At 36.5% G+C, this 18,289-nt stretch overlaps 1 protein-coding gene across 4 annotated transcripts in view; it reads left to right on the top strand.

Annotated features, from left to right (window-relative positions):
- Window positions 1-14,828, top strand: part of LOC106672764 (homeobox protein OTX2-like) — a 60,155-nt gene extending 45,327 nt beyond the window's left edge. For all 4 annotated transcript variants that reach the window (XM_024226482.1, XM_014404431.2, XM_024226481.1 and 1 more), the window contains 3 exons: window positions 12,768-12,975; window positions 13,034-13,209; window positions 13,340-14,828. In XM_024226482.1, the coding sequence (XP_024082250.1) occupies window positions 12,768-12,975; window positions 13,034-13,209; window positions 13,340-13,423 (468 nt within the window). In that variant the 3' untranslated portion in view covers window positions 13,424-14,828. The remainder of the gene's footprint in view (window positions 1-12,767; window positions 12,976-13,033; window positions 13,210-13,339) is intronic.
- The last annotated feature ends 3,461 nt before the right edge of the window (window positions 14,829-18,289 follow it).

Here is an 18,289-nt window from a genome sequence, read left to right as displayed (position 1 = left end):
TCTCTTACAAAAGATAAAACTTTTACAGTCAAGTAGTTTGGTCGTTTTCAACCATTTCGGTCTGCCTGCGCTCTTTTGCTCTAGCAGTCGCATGCCTTTTATGGTGTTGGTTATATGTATTTGGTCTCGTCTCACAGTTTTAATAAATACACTTCAAACCTGTCTGTTCTATTATCATTATTAATACAATTAAAATGTGAACTACCAAATTAATTGGCTAAATATTTATAAACAAATAACATATTTATTTTTTGTAAGTTTTGTTTGTAAGCTAGTGGAACAAATTAACAATAAATACTACAATTTGCAATATGCGTTGATACCAAGAATTGGGCCGTCTCGGCAAACCGGTGGTTTTTGTCTGGGTACTCGGACCCCTAAGCATGAAGGGTAATCAAAAAGCGGACGAGGCGCTAAGTCCCAACCTACCAACTTAACCGCCGCGATTCGGCCCTCTGGTGCTAAAAACGCATTTAAAAAAATATTAAAAGAAAGTGGCAGCGTCAGTGGGCAGGATCAGTTGAGAAGCTCTCCAGTAACCAAAGCATTGTCGAAGAATCTGACTCGTAGACGAGGGGTCATCCTCATCCGATTAAGGATACGCCCTGCGAGGTTGACACACACTTACTTTTAAGCCAAAGCCCGCACATTTCCAGCATGTAGAAAAAGGTTGCTCTAAGTATACCATCTAATTGAAGGGAGCAACTCTTTAGCTTCATTAAGAGGAATGCCACCCGATACGAGAATTAAGCACGGGAGCGCGTATCTATGTTGTTTCGATTCTTGGAGGAAACTGAAGTGTTATATTAAATAAGTTGTTATATAGTTTTCACCCCTAGCGTGTGTTGAGAAAGAATATATTTATTGGCGTGAATGTGAATGCGATGGGTGCTGAATTGACCTAGTTGATGACAACACCGTGAGCCCAACCTCGGTGGCTGGATAAGAACCAAGGTCCCAACACCCAAGGTGGGTGATCTCGAGGCCTGTCGGTGATTTATTGTAAATTACAGAAAATGAAATGGCCGATGGACTGCGAGAAGTGATAGACTCAATTCTGTACTCTTACAATGTGTACGAATGTGCCGATTTGAGCTTACATAAATCAGTAATAAGTATTGCTGACACATTCGTTAAAATATGATTAAATTAAGAACTGGTTTAGAAATAGTGAATACTGATGTATATATAAGCGAGTTGCGAGTTCCATTTTTGATTACTATTTCTAAATCTTCATTCATTTACAAAAGTGGTACAACGAACAAGCAAAAATATTATTAGCATATATTTTCAACTGATAATAATAAATCAATTGCAATAGCTACAAATTGTAAAAAAATTTAAGTTCAAAATTTATTAAAACTTGTTATGTAGTTAAAGTATTTATTCAACCTTACTTGCACTTACAAATGAACTTTCTTTTCACAACTCCCTAGGATTAATTAATAACAACTATCATGCTCTCTCCGGTCAAACACGTTTTAACATTTACAAAACATTAATGGTTAAAAATCTCAATTAACAATAACATTTCTCTCTCTCTCTCTCTCTCTCTCTCTCTCTCTCTCTCTCTCTCTTTTTCTTTCTTTCTTTCTTTCTTTCTTTCTTTCTCTCTCTCTTTCTCGCCCTCTCTTTCAATGTATCTATCGATCTATATCTCTATCTATCTACCGATCTATCTCTGTATTTCTCTCTCTCTCTCTCTCTCTCTCTCTCTCTCTCTCTCTCTCTCTCTCTCTCTCTCTCTCTCTCTCTCTCTCCTCTATTAGTGACAAAGTAGTAATTTAACATGTTCGTACATTTAAATAAATTTGAATTAAATATTCTTTTTATCTAAGGTCTTGGTTGAGATGTAAAAGCTATTGCCACGAGCGGAATTCGAACCCACGACCTTCCGCTCAATATGTTCCTGGATTCGAATCCCACTCTTGGCACTAGCTTTTTCGTCTCAACCAAGACCTTACATTATGGCCGCTAAATTTACATGGATTAATTTAAATAAACATTGAATTCCTGTTTTCTTCTTATTTTTTCTTAAATATGTATTGGTATTTAATGCGATTTTTCGTTTATATATTTGGATTGTATTTTTCTTTTTGTGTTCATTACTGGTCATACAAGTTTTTGCTTCACGCCATCATCAGCCGTAGGCCTACGCTTAATATTATTACAATGGACAATATTGTTTGCTCAAACCATTGATATTTTTACCCAAAAAATGACTATTTTGGGTGATTTTTAAATGGTGCGTTTTTCCAGGCAAGCCTTTTGAACGTAAGAGTGAAATTTCCAATTACACGAGTCAAATGGCAGAACGCTCCATCGTCTCATGGGCAAAGGTAACAGATTCTAATTTATGTCGCCGAGGGTGGTTGAAACGTGCCTTCGTTATATAGGAGGGCAGCATTGTGCGGTAATGAGCAGGGCCTTATGCGGGTCCACGGCTTCTACGCTGCCTTCCTTACCTGCCCCCGGCCCCCGGCCTTCTACCCCAATTACAAATTACACGAGTTGCCCCACCCCCGTGGAAAAAAAACTTTTCTCCTGCCTTCTCCATACTGGGTCATTACTCATCTCCTGCCATTCAAGGTGGCTCCTTCTTCCTACGTCATTAATTACGGATTTACTCGGGGTTTTTTCATTTCGCCCGGTTTATTAATTATTTGACTGGAGCTCCGCCATCAAAAGTCTTTTTTTCTGCTGTAAACTTTAGTGAACAACCTTTGTGATGAAGTTTTTCAAAATCCTTTTACATGGAGTAAGTAAGATCATTAAAAATACAAAAAAAAATCAGTTAACAGAGATTTTCCATTTCTCTTGGGTGTATCTTCAAACATGAGAGCCCAAACAGATAAAGACCATTGATTTTGTATATATATATNTATATATATATAAACAGCAAGGAAACGCGGACCTGGACGATCAAACTGCTGAACAAATTACTCCCCCTACGTGTAATACAACTTGATTTGTATATACATAGTTTTATATATTAATCAAAGTTTCTCGTTTTTTAACGTTAAATAATTGGTTTTGTCTAAAAAAAAGTTTTAAAAAAAGGTAAATTGCTAAGCAAAATGAAAACGAAAAAAAAAGACGGACAGATAAAATTTGGTTTAATTAGATTTTTAATTAACATTTCAATATCGTGTACCTCCTCTTGCCTTTTTTTTTTCGAGGGTTCGCAACAGCAGAGGTTATATCAACCCTCGGGGTCCCGGTTTTGAAAAAAAGCCCATTCGTAAGTATATCGGGTTCGAATGCAGGGCCGCTGGATTCGAACCCGGGACCTTTACGTTACATTGATGAGCGCCGTGTCAACCCTAAAACCGTTGCGGCCAACGACTACTTTCTTGCCTTAATTACAACTCGAAGACGCCTCGACATACGTTCTTCCAGTCTGGAAATGTCTCTCTGCGGGAGGTTAGCCCATTCCTCAAGAAGAGTCCTTTCAAGATCGTGGACTGTATCAGGAAGTGATGGACTTGTTCTTCTTTTGAAGTTATCCTATAAATGTCCGATGGGGTCCAAGACTGGAGAACGGGCTGGCCAGGTTAAGATCCTGATGTCATGGAGATTTCATCGAGGATAGGCAACGCATGACGTCCAAAATTTCATCCACATAAGCGAGTGGCCGTCAAAAACAACCAACTCTCCATTGAAATTCCGGCCCACACCATCACTGAGCTATGTTGAAAAGGTTGGCTCTGGGTAAAATTACAAGCATGGTAACTTTCATTTCGCCTCGACTACACTCTTTCACGCCCGTCTGGAACTCGTAGAGCAAATCTACAATCATCTGTAAAAGTACAGCAGACCAATCGTCCAAAGACCAATGGCTGTGTTCTCGAGCAAATACGAACCATGCAACTATGTTCTGGTCAATTCTGGTCCACTTACAGGTCGAAAAGTCATCAGTCCATATTGATTTAATCTTCGACGAGCAGTGCGTTCAGAAATTTAGACACCTCGAGCTTGAACAACAGTAAGATGCCAGATTCGTAAAATTCTCAAAGTCAAAAAACGGTCATCCTGTGGTTCTATTAGCCTAGGGCGTCCAGAGCCGGGCCTTGTTTGGTAGTTAGTCTGTCGTCTCGCAGGGTTTCGTAGGGAACTCCGATGGCAATAGTCGCCTATCTGATGGTACGTCCATCATCAATAAGTGCCACACCACGCGCAACATCCTCATTAATAAGTACATTTTTAAGTTTAAAAATTGAAATCAAGAAAACAAAGATGAAAACTAACGAGTTTATTGCTTCAGAATTCAAATGAGACTGCAAAAACATTTTAAATTCCGTAAAAAGTAAACTGAAAAAACCTTTATTCTTTTTAAGAATTAAGTGTGTTTACCTCTAATTGATATTCCCTAAAACATAGCATAAACAAATATGTATTAGTAAAAACAATGAGACAAATTAAGGGCAGAATTTTCTTTTATCGAGAAAATGAAAAAAAAAATTAATTGGGTGGAATTTTTTGCCTGTTAATGTACAAGCATCCAATTAAAAGATCTGGAATTTTGTAAATAAATTTAAGGTCTCGTAATTGTGATGGTATTTGCACTTTGATCGACTAAATCTATTTAAAAAAAAGTTAAACATCTCCCATTTAATAAGTGTGTTGTGAAAAGTTGGGGTTGAGAATTGATTCTTTCAATGATCGAGTCATTTGTACCCTAAAGGGCGGCCGCAGGGGTGTTCAGCAGACGGGGAAATCGGCACTCAATGCTTGTTAGCCTTCTATTAGATTTCTTGGCAGGGTGGGCGTAGTTTGGTTTTAGGGGCATCCCCTACGATTATCTCCGCTCCGCCTCCCTTTCGCACCCTCTTTGTTTGTCTTGTTAACAACCCCAGGGAGAGCGGAATGCAAATCCAATCTCGCTGAAATTTCAATGACGTAGGTCATTAATTGTCCCCAGTTGTGAAAAAACACCTGCGGATGTTTTTCTAGTTCAGGACGACCAAAACCGTCCTGTGTGATGAGAGTGGAGGATTCTGATGAGACAATAATCAATCAACATGGTTAATGAACAATAATAATTAAAAAACCGCGGTCATATTCAAACGAAATGTTGTTAACGTCAATTCAATTAATAATTTAATTATACTCATATTAAAATTATGTCATAAATAAATAGATTAATTTGTGTTATTTTTCTAAATAATATTGGGTTGTTTCACACGAAATGTCCGTTTCCAAGGTAAAGGTTTTTTTAGTACAATTACTATATAAAAACAAAATCATTTTATTCGAAGTATTTACTTCAATTTCTACACATTTTTCCCAGCGCGCGACCAACTTTTTTATTCCCGAAATGAAGATTTCTGAGCATTGAAATTAAACAAAATCTGAAAACGATTTTCGGATTTGAACATCATTTTCAAATATTTTTCCTTTGACGAAGTTGTCTAAATTCCTAAACAGGTGAAAATCTGTTGGAGACAAGTCTGGGGAATAAGGTGGATGCTGAAGAACTTCGTAGCCAAGCTCTTTCAATTTGCTTACAGTATTTTTTGAAAATGATGCCTGGTGTTGTCGTGGAGGAGTATAGGACCTTTTGGATTTACCATGAAGGCGGTTAGTTTATGCGCGTCAATTTATGTGCAGTACGATGTAGAGGTAATGGTGTCACCTCTAGACAAAAAGTGGTAGTGATTAATTCCAGCCATGAACCACCATACGGTCACCATCAATTTTTTGTTGGGTGCAAATTGTGGTATATGTCCTGGTCTTTCGTCGATGTTTAACCACTGCTAATTGTCATGTGCAATCCATTTTTCTTCGCAAGTGATGAACAACATACAAAAAACATTCTTCTTCTTTTAAGAAAAGGCTCGGTTTTTTGCCTGGCGAGCAACGAAACGTCTCAAGGCGCTCTAACTGCTTTCGCTCAGTGAGCTCACCCGTAAATCTAGCTTTTTGACTTTTCCTATGTTCCTTTCCTTGCATCCCATAGGGTAACCGTCCCTATGGGCCTAGGCAAGCCCTACCATCAGCTCCGGTGTTAGGTGTAACCAATGAGGGAGGTAAAATTTTCCCCTTATCTTCCCTATCCTTCCTTACCCTTTCCTTTTCCTTACCTCCCTCTCCTTTGCAGAGACTTCCTGGGTTACTGAACTCGCACCCCTCAGGCAACGGGTGCATCAGTAGGGGGTATTATTGTATTAACTCCCGGTTCAGGCGATCAGTCCCACTTTAAAAATAATACTGAACCACGGGGATAGAGTATCCAAGACACTATTAATTGAGGTTGGACTCGTGGTGGTCGTGGTTTGATAACAAATTGTACATTAGCTGGAGTGTACCGGCGATCCGGAGCCGGAGATAGAGTGCCTTCTCTATCTCTCCGGGGGTGGTGAAAGGCACGGCTGAAATGCTGTGCCAGAAACTCCAAAACTGCCTTTTACAAGGCACATGTATGGATGTGGACTTCTGAACTTGGGTAACATTGCTCCACCTCGCGCTACTCAAAAAATGTCACAAGTACAAGCATGTAAAATCTTCCTGGTGTTATCTTTGAGAATACTGGGCGTCTGAGAAGTCCCCTCGGGAATAAGTCCGGGCGTTAAAGATCCTCATGGGTCTCAACATCCCCAAAGATGGGAACATCTGTTCCTTTTCTTGACACGGTAGCTGCACATGCATTTAATTGTGCTACGAGTCCTCTTGATTGAGTTTGATAGTGGTTTTCTTCCACATGAAGCTTAAGGACATCGTTTTCAATTAAAGTTGGACGTCTTCCGTGAGGTTCGTTTTCCACTTTGGTATTCCCTCCCGAAAACAGCATACCAACGGCAATGGTCCGTTCATTTACACTCCCTTCCCCAGCCTTACTGATATTTCTTGCAAGCTCAGCTACCGTACGTTAAATTCGTAAAGGAATATTACACGAAAATCGCGTGTTTCCGTGTTCATATTTGGAGGTATACTAAACAGTGTGTAATGGATTGGGGAGGTCATTATTATAAACAAAAGTGGAAGATAAATAACTGCTTAATTATAAATGTAAACAAGTGGAAAATCTGAATTTCTGAAACTATAAAATCAGACATTTCATGTGAAGCAACCCAATATGATTCATAACTAAACTACATTCTTCCCTTTATTACATCTTACCTTTCTTAGTTACTAAAAGATAAAAATAACCTTTAAATGAAAATCGAAAGTACAATTCAAATACTTTTGTGTTTAAATGTATTTTTGTAAAATGTATAAATAAAAAACTTTCCGGCAATGATTTATAAAATAAATAAATATGTATACTTTTTCTTGGCTCATACGAGCTTGTACGAGAGTACAAAATTAGTAAACTTTTCAATTATTTAATTATTAATTGTATAAAAAAATATTAACCAATTATTATTGCTTATATCGCCTTTCATCTGGTTCCAATTCCAAAATTTATGGATAAAATAAAATTTAAAAAACTATAAAACTACACTGTTACATCTAATCACGATAATGTTCACAAATTGGTACACTGAAAAACTACGAATGCGTAGGTTATTGTCATACTGAACAAAGCGAAAAGGGGAAAAACAAAGCATATTTTTTTAACTTTGTCCCCTCGAAATGTCAATAATAGTCAGTGTCTGTTTCACGAAGTAATACAAGTGAGGGAAGCCTTTCAGAAGGCAAGGCTTCCCTTACAATCTAGACTTCTTGTCTGAGAACTATGCCCTCCTTTTCACTTGTCTCGTCTCACAATAATTCGCCGGTGTCATCAGATATCGCGTTATTGAAAATTTATTGTTTAATATTAAGCTACACGGCTTCTCAGATAATTAGACCAGCCAGGGAAATGTCAAAAACGTAAATGTTAAAAAAATGTGAAAAGTTAAGTATTGCAAAATCGAATGGGAGGAAAATAAAGGTGGAGTAAGAATATTACAATAAAATTATGAAATGTTATTAGTAAATATTATATTTAAATTAATTGTTATAGAAATATATATTTTTATTAAAAAATTTCTTACAAAAAACTAATTGATTTACGTATATAACTATATAACTAACTATATACGTATATAACTTTATCCTTTGAAATCCACCCAAAAGTTAAACATGAAGTTCTAAATGTAAAAGGACAAAATTTGTTTCTCTGCAGAGCGAGTTGTTTTAGATATAAATTGCAATAGTCCCCAAATTTGAAATCAGAAGCCTCGAATAATGAAGAGGGATAGTTGCTCGATTTCTTAAAGTTGGCTTAACTCTGAAGGAGCGAGGTCCGGACTAGCAGATACTCGATTTGGTGCAGATTTCTCCAAAGTGACAAAAATTTTCTTACGTTATCCTTCGCGGATTAAAAGCACAATTGAATCTTAAAATCCTACCAAATACTTACATCCTAGGCCGGCTCCACTCTAGACGGAAATTTCCGCTGCACAAGTTTACATTCAAAACATAGCCAGCGACAGCTGAACGGAAATTTCCGTCTTAATGGCTCCGTCGAGGTCCGTTGGTGCACCAGCTTCCGTCGACGGAATGTACCGCTGTGTTCCTTCTAACCAGATCAAAACAGTGCAAAATAGATGGGGTGCGCCACACTGACGACGGACAAGCCTAGAACGGAAGAGGTAGGCAGTCACACGCAAACTGCAAGTGAAGCTGATCTAGGATGAACTTGAGCCAATTTATTGTGGAAGTTCTATAGCCATAGTGTTGGAAGAACTTGAAAGGATAGCGTCGAAGTTCCTCATACAGACGGTGTAATTCACCAAGTGCTACCCTTTTCACATTCAATGGATGAATCCAGTCTTTTCTCTTTCTCTTCTGCTTCTCCATTGCATTGTAAATTCATAAAATGAAAAGTTGTTTCATTGTACCGTACACGATCAACTGGGTCACGTTATCTACGGCAAATCCAAAGAGTCGTTGAAGACATTCCGTTCATTCCCGCTGTATATGTGGCTTGTTCGGGTTGAGCGGTTTTGTCGTCGCGAAATTTCCGTCACAAAAACTTCCGTCGCATTCAGTCTAGTGTGGCGCCGGCCATAGACAAACAATATTTGCCCAACGTCTGGTCAAAGTCCTGGGCAAAGTGTCTGTCCGAAATTGCTGCAAAATCAAAAATAGTAGGCTTTCGGAAAATAATCAGTAAAAATGAAAACAAGCGATTTTTTTTATTAAAAGTAAGCAACGCTCATTGGCATCAGCGTCAGTTTCGGCATGACATTCCCTACAAGGCACCACGAAGAATACTAACGTTTAACAGTTTATGTGGTTAGTACTATTCAGGATAAGCGTAACTATCCTTTTCAAATATCGAATTGATATACTCACTCCATTATAACCATTTTGTGAGATTTCCTCCTTTGGTCTGCGGAGTGAACCTATAGTTAGATATTCACCTATCATCTTGGTCCGCCTATCCTCGCTTATTTTTGTCAGTCAGGCGCGTTTGGCATTTCACCATCTTCATTGTTTGGGCGTTTTCTGTGGAGTAAAGTTACGAGGTCTTGGATTGTGGGGGCAATATAATTTTTAAAGAAAAAATATCCCGCTTTGATCAAATTGGATAGAAAAAACTCCAAAGCGTATCGTCCCGTTTGACGTAGGCAAAAGTCGAACAAATGGGAGTAGTCAACGGCTAGACTCGCCCTTCATACATCCCTAACAGTGTCCAGCCTTTTTACTATGAAGGTCTGCGACCGTCATCGTCGCCAAATCAAATTATGTTCAAAAGATGACTTATTCGGTTGTACTTTTTATTAATATTTATTAAAACTGACTTTATGTACAAAACGTCAGTAGTAATCTAGTATGCGTACGGTTCAGTTCTTGAGATCTTGCATTAAACTAAATTTGTTAGAAAATGATTTGGCCTATTATAAGCTATTACGAATTTTAAACACAAATTTATAAATTAGATAATTTAGGTATTCCATGTTCATCGGGTGTACATTTTTTATATGAGGGACGTCGCTCGATTACGATTTAACGAGAAGCATTTATATAATATTTAAGGTAAATTCTATTCATGGGGTTTCGGACAGTCAGGCGGAACTAAACTGCTTATTTCTCTTTTATAAATCGAAATGCTCACCCTTCTTCTTCGGAGGGTATGTGGGAACCCGGGCCATATGCCGCCCCCCTCCGTCATCAATAACATGATTTACTTTAAATTATACATAAACCGGCGATGATTGGCGAAAGGCGGCCTCTATCGATCATGCCATTATGACGGAAGGGGACCGAATTCTGCCAGATGATCGACGTGAACAAAAGCGTTGACAACTGATTTAATTGAAATTTATTATTCAATAAAACCCAAACCCATTCAAGAAGAGATTTTTCAGATTTTTTAAGGAAACGTTATAATTATTGTGGGGAAAAAGGGTTGTACAATGTCATCCTCAAAACGGGTAGCAATTACCATTATAGGATAATTTTAATAATAATTATAAATGGTCAATGATGTTGACTTCAAAAATTCATTCATCAATTAAATAACAGTACAATTGACATAAAATATCTGGATTTTGTTCCAAATGGAATTTTCGCTTTTTTCGTGGATAGAATAGCAACTATTATTAAAGATTATTTAAATGTATGACATGTTTTACATCCCACATCTGATCTCCTTCAAATCTGAAAAGTTTAAGCTAAATAACAACAAAAATCTTATTACTGATGTATATAAGCTCAAACCCGCACAAACGAAGGAACAGGATCGGGTGTTTTTTGTACAAGCCCAAGATATGAACAATCAAATTCATGAGGGAAGTACACTTCGGTCTTTCAAGCAGAAATACATGCCTGGCAAAAAAATCCGCATAAGACCGGATAGCCAAGCAGGATTAGCGTGTAAAAAAATCACATCGAAACTAGTCAGTGAATGCATCCAAAATCTCCCAAACCTGCGGAAACACAATAACCTGATGGTATCTTGGGTGCCAGGACACAAAGGAATTTTGGGTAACGTAAAAGCAGACACACTGGCCAGAGGATCTGCAAGACCATACCTAGGCGCTGTTGGGATAACAAAAACAAATACAGAATCCTCCAGAATGGATCCAAATAAAACAAAAGGAGAATTGGACAAACTCTAGCGGCGCTATAGGCACAGTAAACTTATGCTAAAACAACTCTCACCTAGATTGGCAAACTCACTGCTGCAGTTGGAGAGGGCCAAACTCAGAGGGGTGATAGGAATATTAGCCAGTGACTGGCATCTGGGAAAACATCTACATAATGGGCATATGTACTGATGATCCCATTTGAAGATTACATAATGAGGAGGAAGAAACAGCTACCCATATCATCTTCAAATGCAACGTAACTGCTCAATGGAGAATTAACCTAGCATACAGAAAAAGCTAGGGAATGAAAATGTAGCAGCTGAAGTCAATAACCTAATACTTATCGCAACGACTGGCAATTCCAGCTTTTGTACCTTACAATGAATTACTGGCAGGTCTCAAGAATCATCCATCTCGGGTGTTGGGAATCCAGGGCAGATCTCAATTTTATCCATCCAGCCTCTGAGGTTGGGCTGGGTGGTTTCCTCAATCATCCTTTACCCCTATTATATAACTAATCTAAATCAGAGGCAAGATGGGGTACTCGATATTTTGCCATCAGCCCTCTCGCCCTACACATTCATGCCAGTTGATACATTCACTCTCAATACAAGCTAGGGATCCAAAACTATCATTATCATATACAATAAATCAACCTTGTTTCCTCCAAGATTGGAACAGCAGATACTCACTGCCATGCTCAAGTCACAATCCTCTCATCAGGTGGCATTCCTAAGCTCTCTATATGGAGCCAAGGAATTGTACCCAAAATTAATTTTTTGTGACTCAACTTCACATGGCCTATTCTTATCATGTGAAGATAAACCTTTTTTTATCAGTCAGGTCCAAGGGCTACCTATCAACAGTGCTGGTGATATGCAAGTTTTCTGCCAATCCAGCCCACCGACACTGCCACATTCTTTTAATCATGGTTCATTGACAAATATCTTATTTTCTCTTTAATATTTGTATTATCTTGATGTTCATAATTTTTTTTTTTTTTGTAATATAAGTATTTCTAATGAGTAGTATAAAATATTATAATTTAATATATAATATTAATTAAAATGAAACTTGACATTCTGTAGTTCCTGTGATAGTGGGCAAGTTATTTGGTAAAACTATTCATTTCTGGACAATTTTTTTTAACTTATATAAAAGTTGGTCACTGATGATGGTGTGAAGCTAAAACAAGTTTGAGTGAAATACTCACAATGGGCACTCAAAATACTAAAATATGGACACAATAAAACTATAAATCAGGTAGAAGCAGCATAGGGTCATTGAAGATGGCACAATGCACAAAAACTGGCAAATGGTGACATGCCCAGCATGTGACTTTCTGCTGCTTCAATGAGTTCACCGACTCGCTGACCAAAACCCTTTCATCAACTCTAAAACAATAAATGTTGATCCATTTATTGCCACAATACTATGTTGTTGGATCATAGATGAAATGTTGATCTGTACAGCTAGTCTCTTTATTTGTTCAGTACGGTTTGTTTTCCTATTGGCTGTCTAAACTTTGATTGAAATTGAATATGAAAAAATAGTATAACTATATAATTATGCACAATTCAGGTATTCCATGACTAATGACATACCAAAATGTATAGAATCAAACTTGTTTTACAAAAAATGTGGTAACTAAAATCATAGTATAGCTCAATTGTCAAAAGAAAACAAAGTTTTAGTTTCCTATTGTAATAATTGTTATCTTAATAAACTAAATTTATGTTTAAGGTTTGGTTTAAAAATAGAAGAGCAAAATGTAGACAGCAGGTGAAGCAACAACAGGCTCAATCAGGAGGAGAGAAGCAGGCAATGACAGGAAGAGGGTCTTTGAAGAGCAAAACGACAGGGAGCAGTACTCCTAAACCTCTCGTCAACAACGCCACAAGGGAATCGCCCACCACATATCCAAAGTTGAATCAAACTTCATACACCACAGGTACGCCCAGGAGTAAATTATAATCGATCGACACAGTAATGTTACCGATTCTGGTTAGGGTGCAATTCTTCCATATGGAGCCCAGCGGTTCTCGATTCTAATGACCAGAGTAGCAGACTGGGCAGCGGTACCCTATCGAGTGCCGCTTCAAGCTACGGCAGCAGTTATTCCCACAATTATTCTTCTTACTATTCTAATATGGACTACCTACCTCCTCCTCCACCGCCTCCTGCCGTAAGTACTTTTAACTCCCATTTCAAATTTAATAGAAATATTAACATATTCATTTATTTAGAATTAGATTTAGAGAGAATTTTCAGATTCTATAAGTAACTTTATTCATAAATCAACTTATTATTTATAGGAAAACAGTATGGATAGCACTTGGGGTAAAAGAGAAGACAGTTCTTGGTTTTACAACTCGGGTGGTTGGGACCATCGCAAGTGAGAAACAAGGTCTTAAAACGAACAATTACAATTTCTGCAGATCAGTGTGCGAGGAAGGATCCCGGCATTCTTTCTCCTGGAGCCAACTGTAGCCTATTCATCAACATTAGGGAAAATCAGGGAGTAGATGGCTCAAGCTGGCTGCACTGAAAATCCCTTTATGATTTTATTTTAATTAATTAATTTATTTTTTATTTATTTTATTTTATTTTTTTGAAGGCCTACATTTTAGGTCCTTGCCTACATATCCCCATTTCATGATCTGTCCCAATCCCAATTTGTTTACAAAAATTGGCTGTATATAAAGGTAAATAGGTTTATTCGTGGCTAAAATGTATTTAGCAACCAAAAATTAAAAAAACTTTAACGAACATGTTGTGGACTGTGATTCGTTTTAGTTTAATGTTAGATTACAACTGAAAAAAAGAAAAAAATAGTTGTTACCAAAAATAGTGTGTACCTCAGCTTACTGACACTCCCAGTTGGTTATCTAACCATTTCTGTTATATTTTAGGTGTTATTTATTGTACTCAAGAATTAAGGATATTCTTTGCATTAACTAATAAAACTTTATAAAATAATTTATTATATGCTTAATGATAAAAATGTTGTTACTGTTTGACATTGTGCTATTAAAACTTCAATTTTTTTTTCATTTTAACTAAATTGAGATAAATGACAATGTCGAAACAATTAGTCACACATATGATTTTATCTTAACATTTTGATTTATCAATGAGTTGTGCAAATGGTTATTGGTTAATATAATTGATACAAGATTGTTTTTTGTTATTGCTTGTCAATAAAAACTGTAATGTTCCTTTAAAAAGGGAAAAAATGTTATGCTTAGTGACTTCATTTTGATTCATTCAAAGTATTACTGAAGAAAGTCACTTAAACGATTGATTAAATTGGCCTAAAATCATTTTAAATAAGTAAATAGTTCCTCGAAAAGTGAATATGCAAGGCCTATGTTGTTTTTCCTAAACAATTTTTTAAAAATGACACCAAATATTCAAAACCAATATAAAATTGTATAAATTCTGACAACTTTGAAATAATAAATTGAAAGCTTTTTCTGTGTTTTTTGACACATTGATGTATACGAATTACAATCAAGGAAATGCCTATGTTGTATACGGAGAATCTTAGACTTTTATTGTTGGAATGTCAATTTTTTTTAAATATTTTGGAAGGTGATAAGCATCGGGTTAGTGTAAATGTTTATAAATAACTAACTAATCGGTTAGATAAAAGACAAATAATAAAATTCTGTGCATGTAGATATGTAAATTAATAGAGTTACAAATGTGGTGTGTTTTGTTCAATTGAGTGTACATGAAATCTGTAGAATTGCATTGCTCAGACTGGTACTAAGATGTGTTTTGTGTTCATAACTATATTCGATTATTTAAAATTAAAAAAAAATAAAATAAACTATATTAAAACAAGTAATTTTATTTATTCTTTTCACATTGAGAGATAATCTCAAGGCAGGTATTATGTGATGTACATTGTACTGAGTTCAATTCCAGGTCTATAATTTCAAAAAAGAAAAAGGAAGAAAAGTCCTCTCGGTACAGACGACATATTGCATCACTTTGTGGCATGCAAAAAAAAAAAAAGGTGGACTACGGTGCAGTCATTAGGATGTCCGATTATCAGTCATGTTCTGGGTCATGAATTTTATATGAAAATTATTGGGTAGGGGGAGTATAAATAGTTGGACTTAGAACCCTGTGACAGGGATTATTTTTATTTTCAAGAAAAAAAAATTCATATGACCAAAAAGTACAAATAGAGTACAGTGGTTCCCAAAGTGGTCCCTATGGACCCCCAGGGGTCCCCGGTATCATTCAGGGAGTCCGTGAAAAATCAAAATTGATTTGGGGGGCCCTGGACAACGTCAAGGGGGTCCGTGCAAGGCTTAATAAAAAATAATAAAATTGTGATCCATTTTTATTATTATGGAAATTAGCAGTATTGTATAATACTCGGTAATGAGTAAGAGAACTGATAAGATAAGCAGTAACTAGTACGACTAAGTAACTGCCGTAACTTGTAACTGTAACCGTATTGCTAACGAATGAGAAAAACGATTCTTTGGACATCATGAGATGTGGTCTGGTGTGACGTAGGTTTTAGAAAAACAGTATCTTTATCGTGCCAACATTTCAATCTTTATTGAGATCATCTTCAGGGCCCGAGATTTATAAACATTGTTTAAATTTTACAAATACATTTAGGATGTGAAAAAAAATTTATGCAATGCTAGAAATTTTAGATTCAATCGAAGTATTTGAACTCACTGAAAGTGTTTGTTTTCTGTATTACGCAGTAACAGTATTGTTTGTTACAGTAACAGTGGTTTGTTTCAAATAAAACATTTCATACACACATTTTCTTATATCATTTGTGCCATTTTTAACAGATAAAAGTACGAGTGAGCCGAAGAAAAAATGCTTACAATACTGTGTTGAATTACACTTAATTAATGTTTTTAGTTGAGATAAAAAGTCAATGGCTCGAGCGGGATTCGAACCCATGATCTTCAGCTAGATACGCCGCTGCTCTACCACTTGAGCTATCATGACCTCGATCCACTCGGACACCAACTTCCCCATCTCAACCCCACCTTTTAATTTTCCCTCCTTTTTGCCATTTTTCAAATGTTGTGTAATCAGATTGGATTCTCAGCGACAAATGAAATGGCCACGGAGAGCTTTAGTGAAGTATACTTCATTTTAATTCATTAAATTCACTAATTTGAAAAATGGCAAAAAGGTGGGAAAATTAAAAGGTGTGGTTGAGATGGGGAAGTTGGTGTCCAAGTGGATCGAGGTCACGATAGCTCAAGCAGCGGCGTATCTAGCCGAAGATCGTGGGTTCGAATCCCGCTCGTGCCATTGACTTTTTTATCTCAACTAAAAACCTTAATTAAGTGTAATATATTAATTGGTCAAGCGGACCACGAAATTAGTGAATTTTTATGAATTAAAATGAAGTATACTTCACTAAACCTCTCCGTGGCCATTTCATTTGTCGCCGAGAATCCAATCCGATTACATGACATTTGAAAAATGGCAAAAAGGAGGGAAAATTAAAAAGTGGGGTTGAGATGGGGAAGTTGGTGGTAGAGCAGCGGCATATCTAGCCGAAGATCGTGGGTTCGAATCCCGCTCGTGCCATTGACTTTTTTATCTCAACTAAAAACCTTAATTAAGTGTAATATATTAATTGGTCAAGCGGAACACACAATTAGCGAATTTAATGAACTGTGTTGAATATTTGAAATGTGGCTTTATTTCATTATCAGGAAATAGTACTTACCTATGTCTTCTATGTAATAAAACTTTGTCAAATGAATCAATGAAACCTTCCAAGTTTAAGGAGCATTTAATAAAAATCCAGAGGGACAAAAACAATAAGGATTTAACATTTCTTCAAACGGTCAAAGAATAATATTTGAAAACACCGTCATTGCAACAACTCATAGGGACAACATCTAACCAAGATGATAATGGACTGCATTCTTGTCTTCTTATAACATTTCTTTACTGATTGCACAGCCCGGAAAACTACACTATTGGTGAAGACTAGAAATTAGTGCTCGTGGGGATTTGTAGTTGCTACTCACGAACATAGAGCCGAACATAAATACACTCATAACATCTCATCACATTCATCAAGACATTAATTTTTTTTTAAATTTTATTTTAAACAAAACTTATATTTCAATAAATACTTCAACATTTTTTTTTTTAATTTGTAATTTTTATACTATGCATTTGTGTAGCTTTTTCACTTGGTGGGCAAGTTTTGACTATAAAAAGGGGTCCTTGGGTTAAAAAAGTTTGGGAACCACTGAAATAGACCATCTGTTGATTGGACTGACTCGATGAATGACAATTTCCATCCTATGCATGAATAATGTTAAAATAAATCTTTTCCGCCTACCAGTAAACCCTGATGGTCGCTACAAAGTACAAAGTAACTAGAAAAATTCATGTGGTTTTTCATATTTTGTTTTAATACCGTTAATCAACTTTAACATTGTAGGATTAGGTATTTATATATTTATAAAACCAAGACGTTAATACATGAGACCAATTAATAAAGAAAAATGTCAAAATGTCTTGAACAGTTCATTATGAATTTTAGCTCAGTAATAGGGTGGGTAGCCGAGGAAACTAGTAAAATTTGCACTGCATTCTATGATGAAACAATAAGTGTGCGCACTGCCCAAAAAGTTTGCTTCTGGGAATTCTCATTTCAATTCCTCTCGGATTGAAAATGTACATGGTCTGGTAGACTTTCTGTCTTGAATTGTGGGAAGCTATCGAACTTAATTTGAGTCAAACCTGTCAGAAGCTTGCCAAAGTGTTCAACGTAACTGATGTTACCATTTGCTCTAGCTTGGATCAACTTGCAAACTGAACAAATGGATTTCTCATAAATTGACCAACGATAACATGCTTCAGCATCAAAACTTTTCTGACTCTACTTTTTGCCATTCATTGCTTTCACAGCACAAAGTAGAGACATTTTGTGCCAGATTGTCACATATGTATGATGAAAAAAGGACCGTGAATAGTAACACCAGGGGGTCATACCATTGGATATCACCAAATGACCCTGTCTAATTTGCATGTAAACTATTCACCAACAAAAGGTGATGCTTATTTAGTGGAGTACTTTTTTCTTTTAATTTACAATTGCTTTCTACCAATAAATTTTCACCAAAGGGGGCAAACGAGAGAATAATAAAACTGCAGCATTTTTAGTTTTATTTGAATCAAAAGTAAACACAACATATTTTACATAATTATGGTAAAAATAAATAAGGAGCAGCATTCAGTAGTTCTTT

The sequence above is a fragment of the Cimex lectularius genome, unplaced genomic scaffold, assembly GCF_000648675.2.
Source record: "Cimex lectularius strain Harlan isolate CLEC.00 unplaced genomic scaffold, Clec_2.1 scaffold143, whole genome shotgun sequence".
Taxonomy (NCBI): domain Eukaryota; kingdom Metazoa; phylum Arthropoda; class Insecta; order Hemiptera; family Cimicidae; genus Cimex; species Cimex lectularius.
This window is presented reverse-complemented; position numbering and strand designations above follow the sequence as displayed.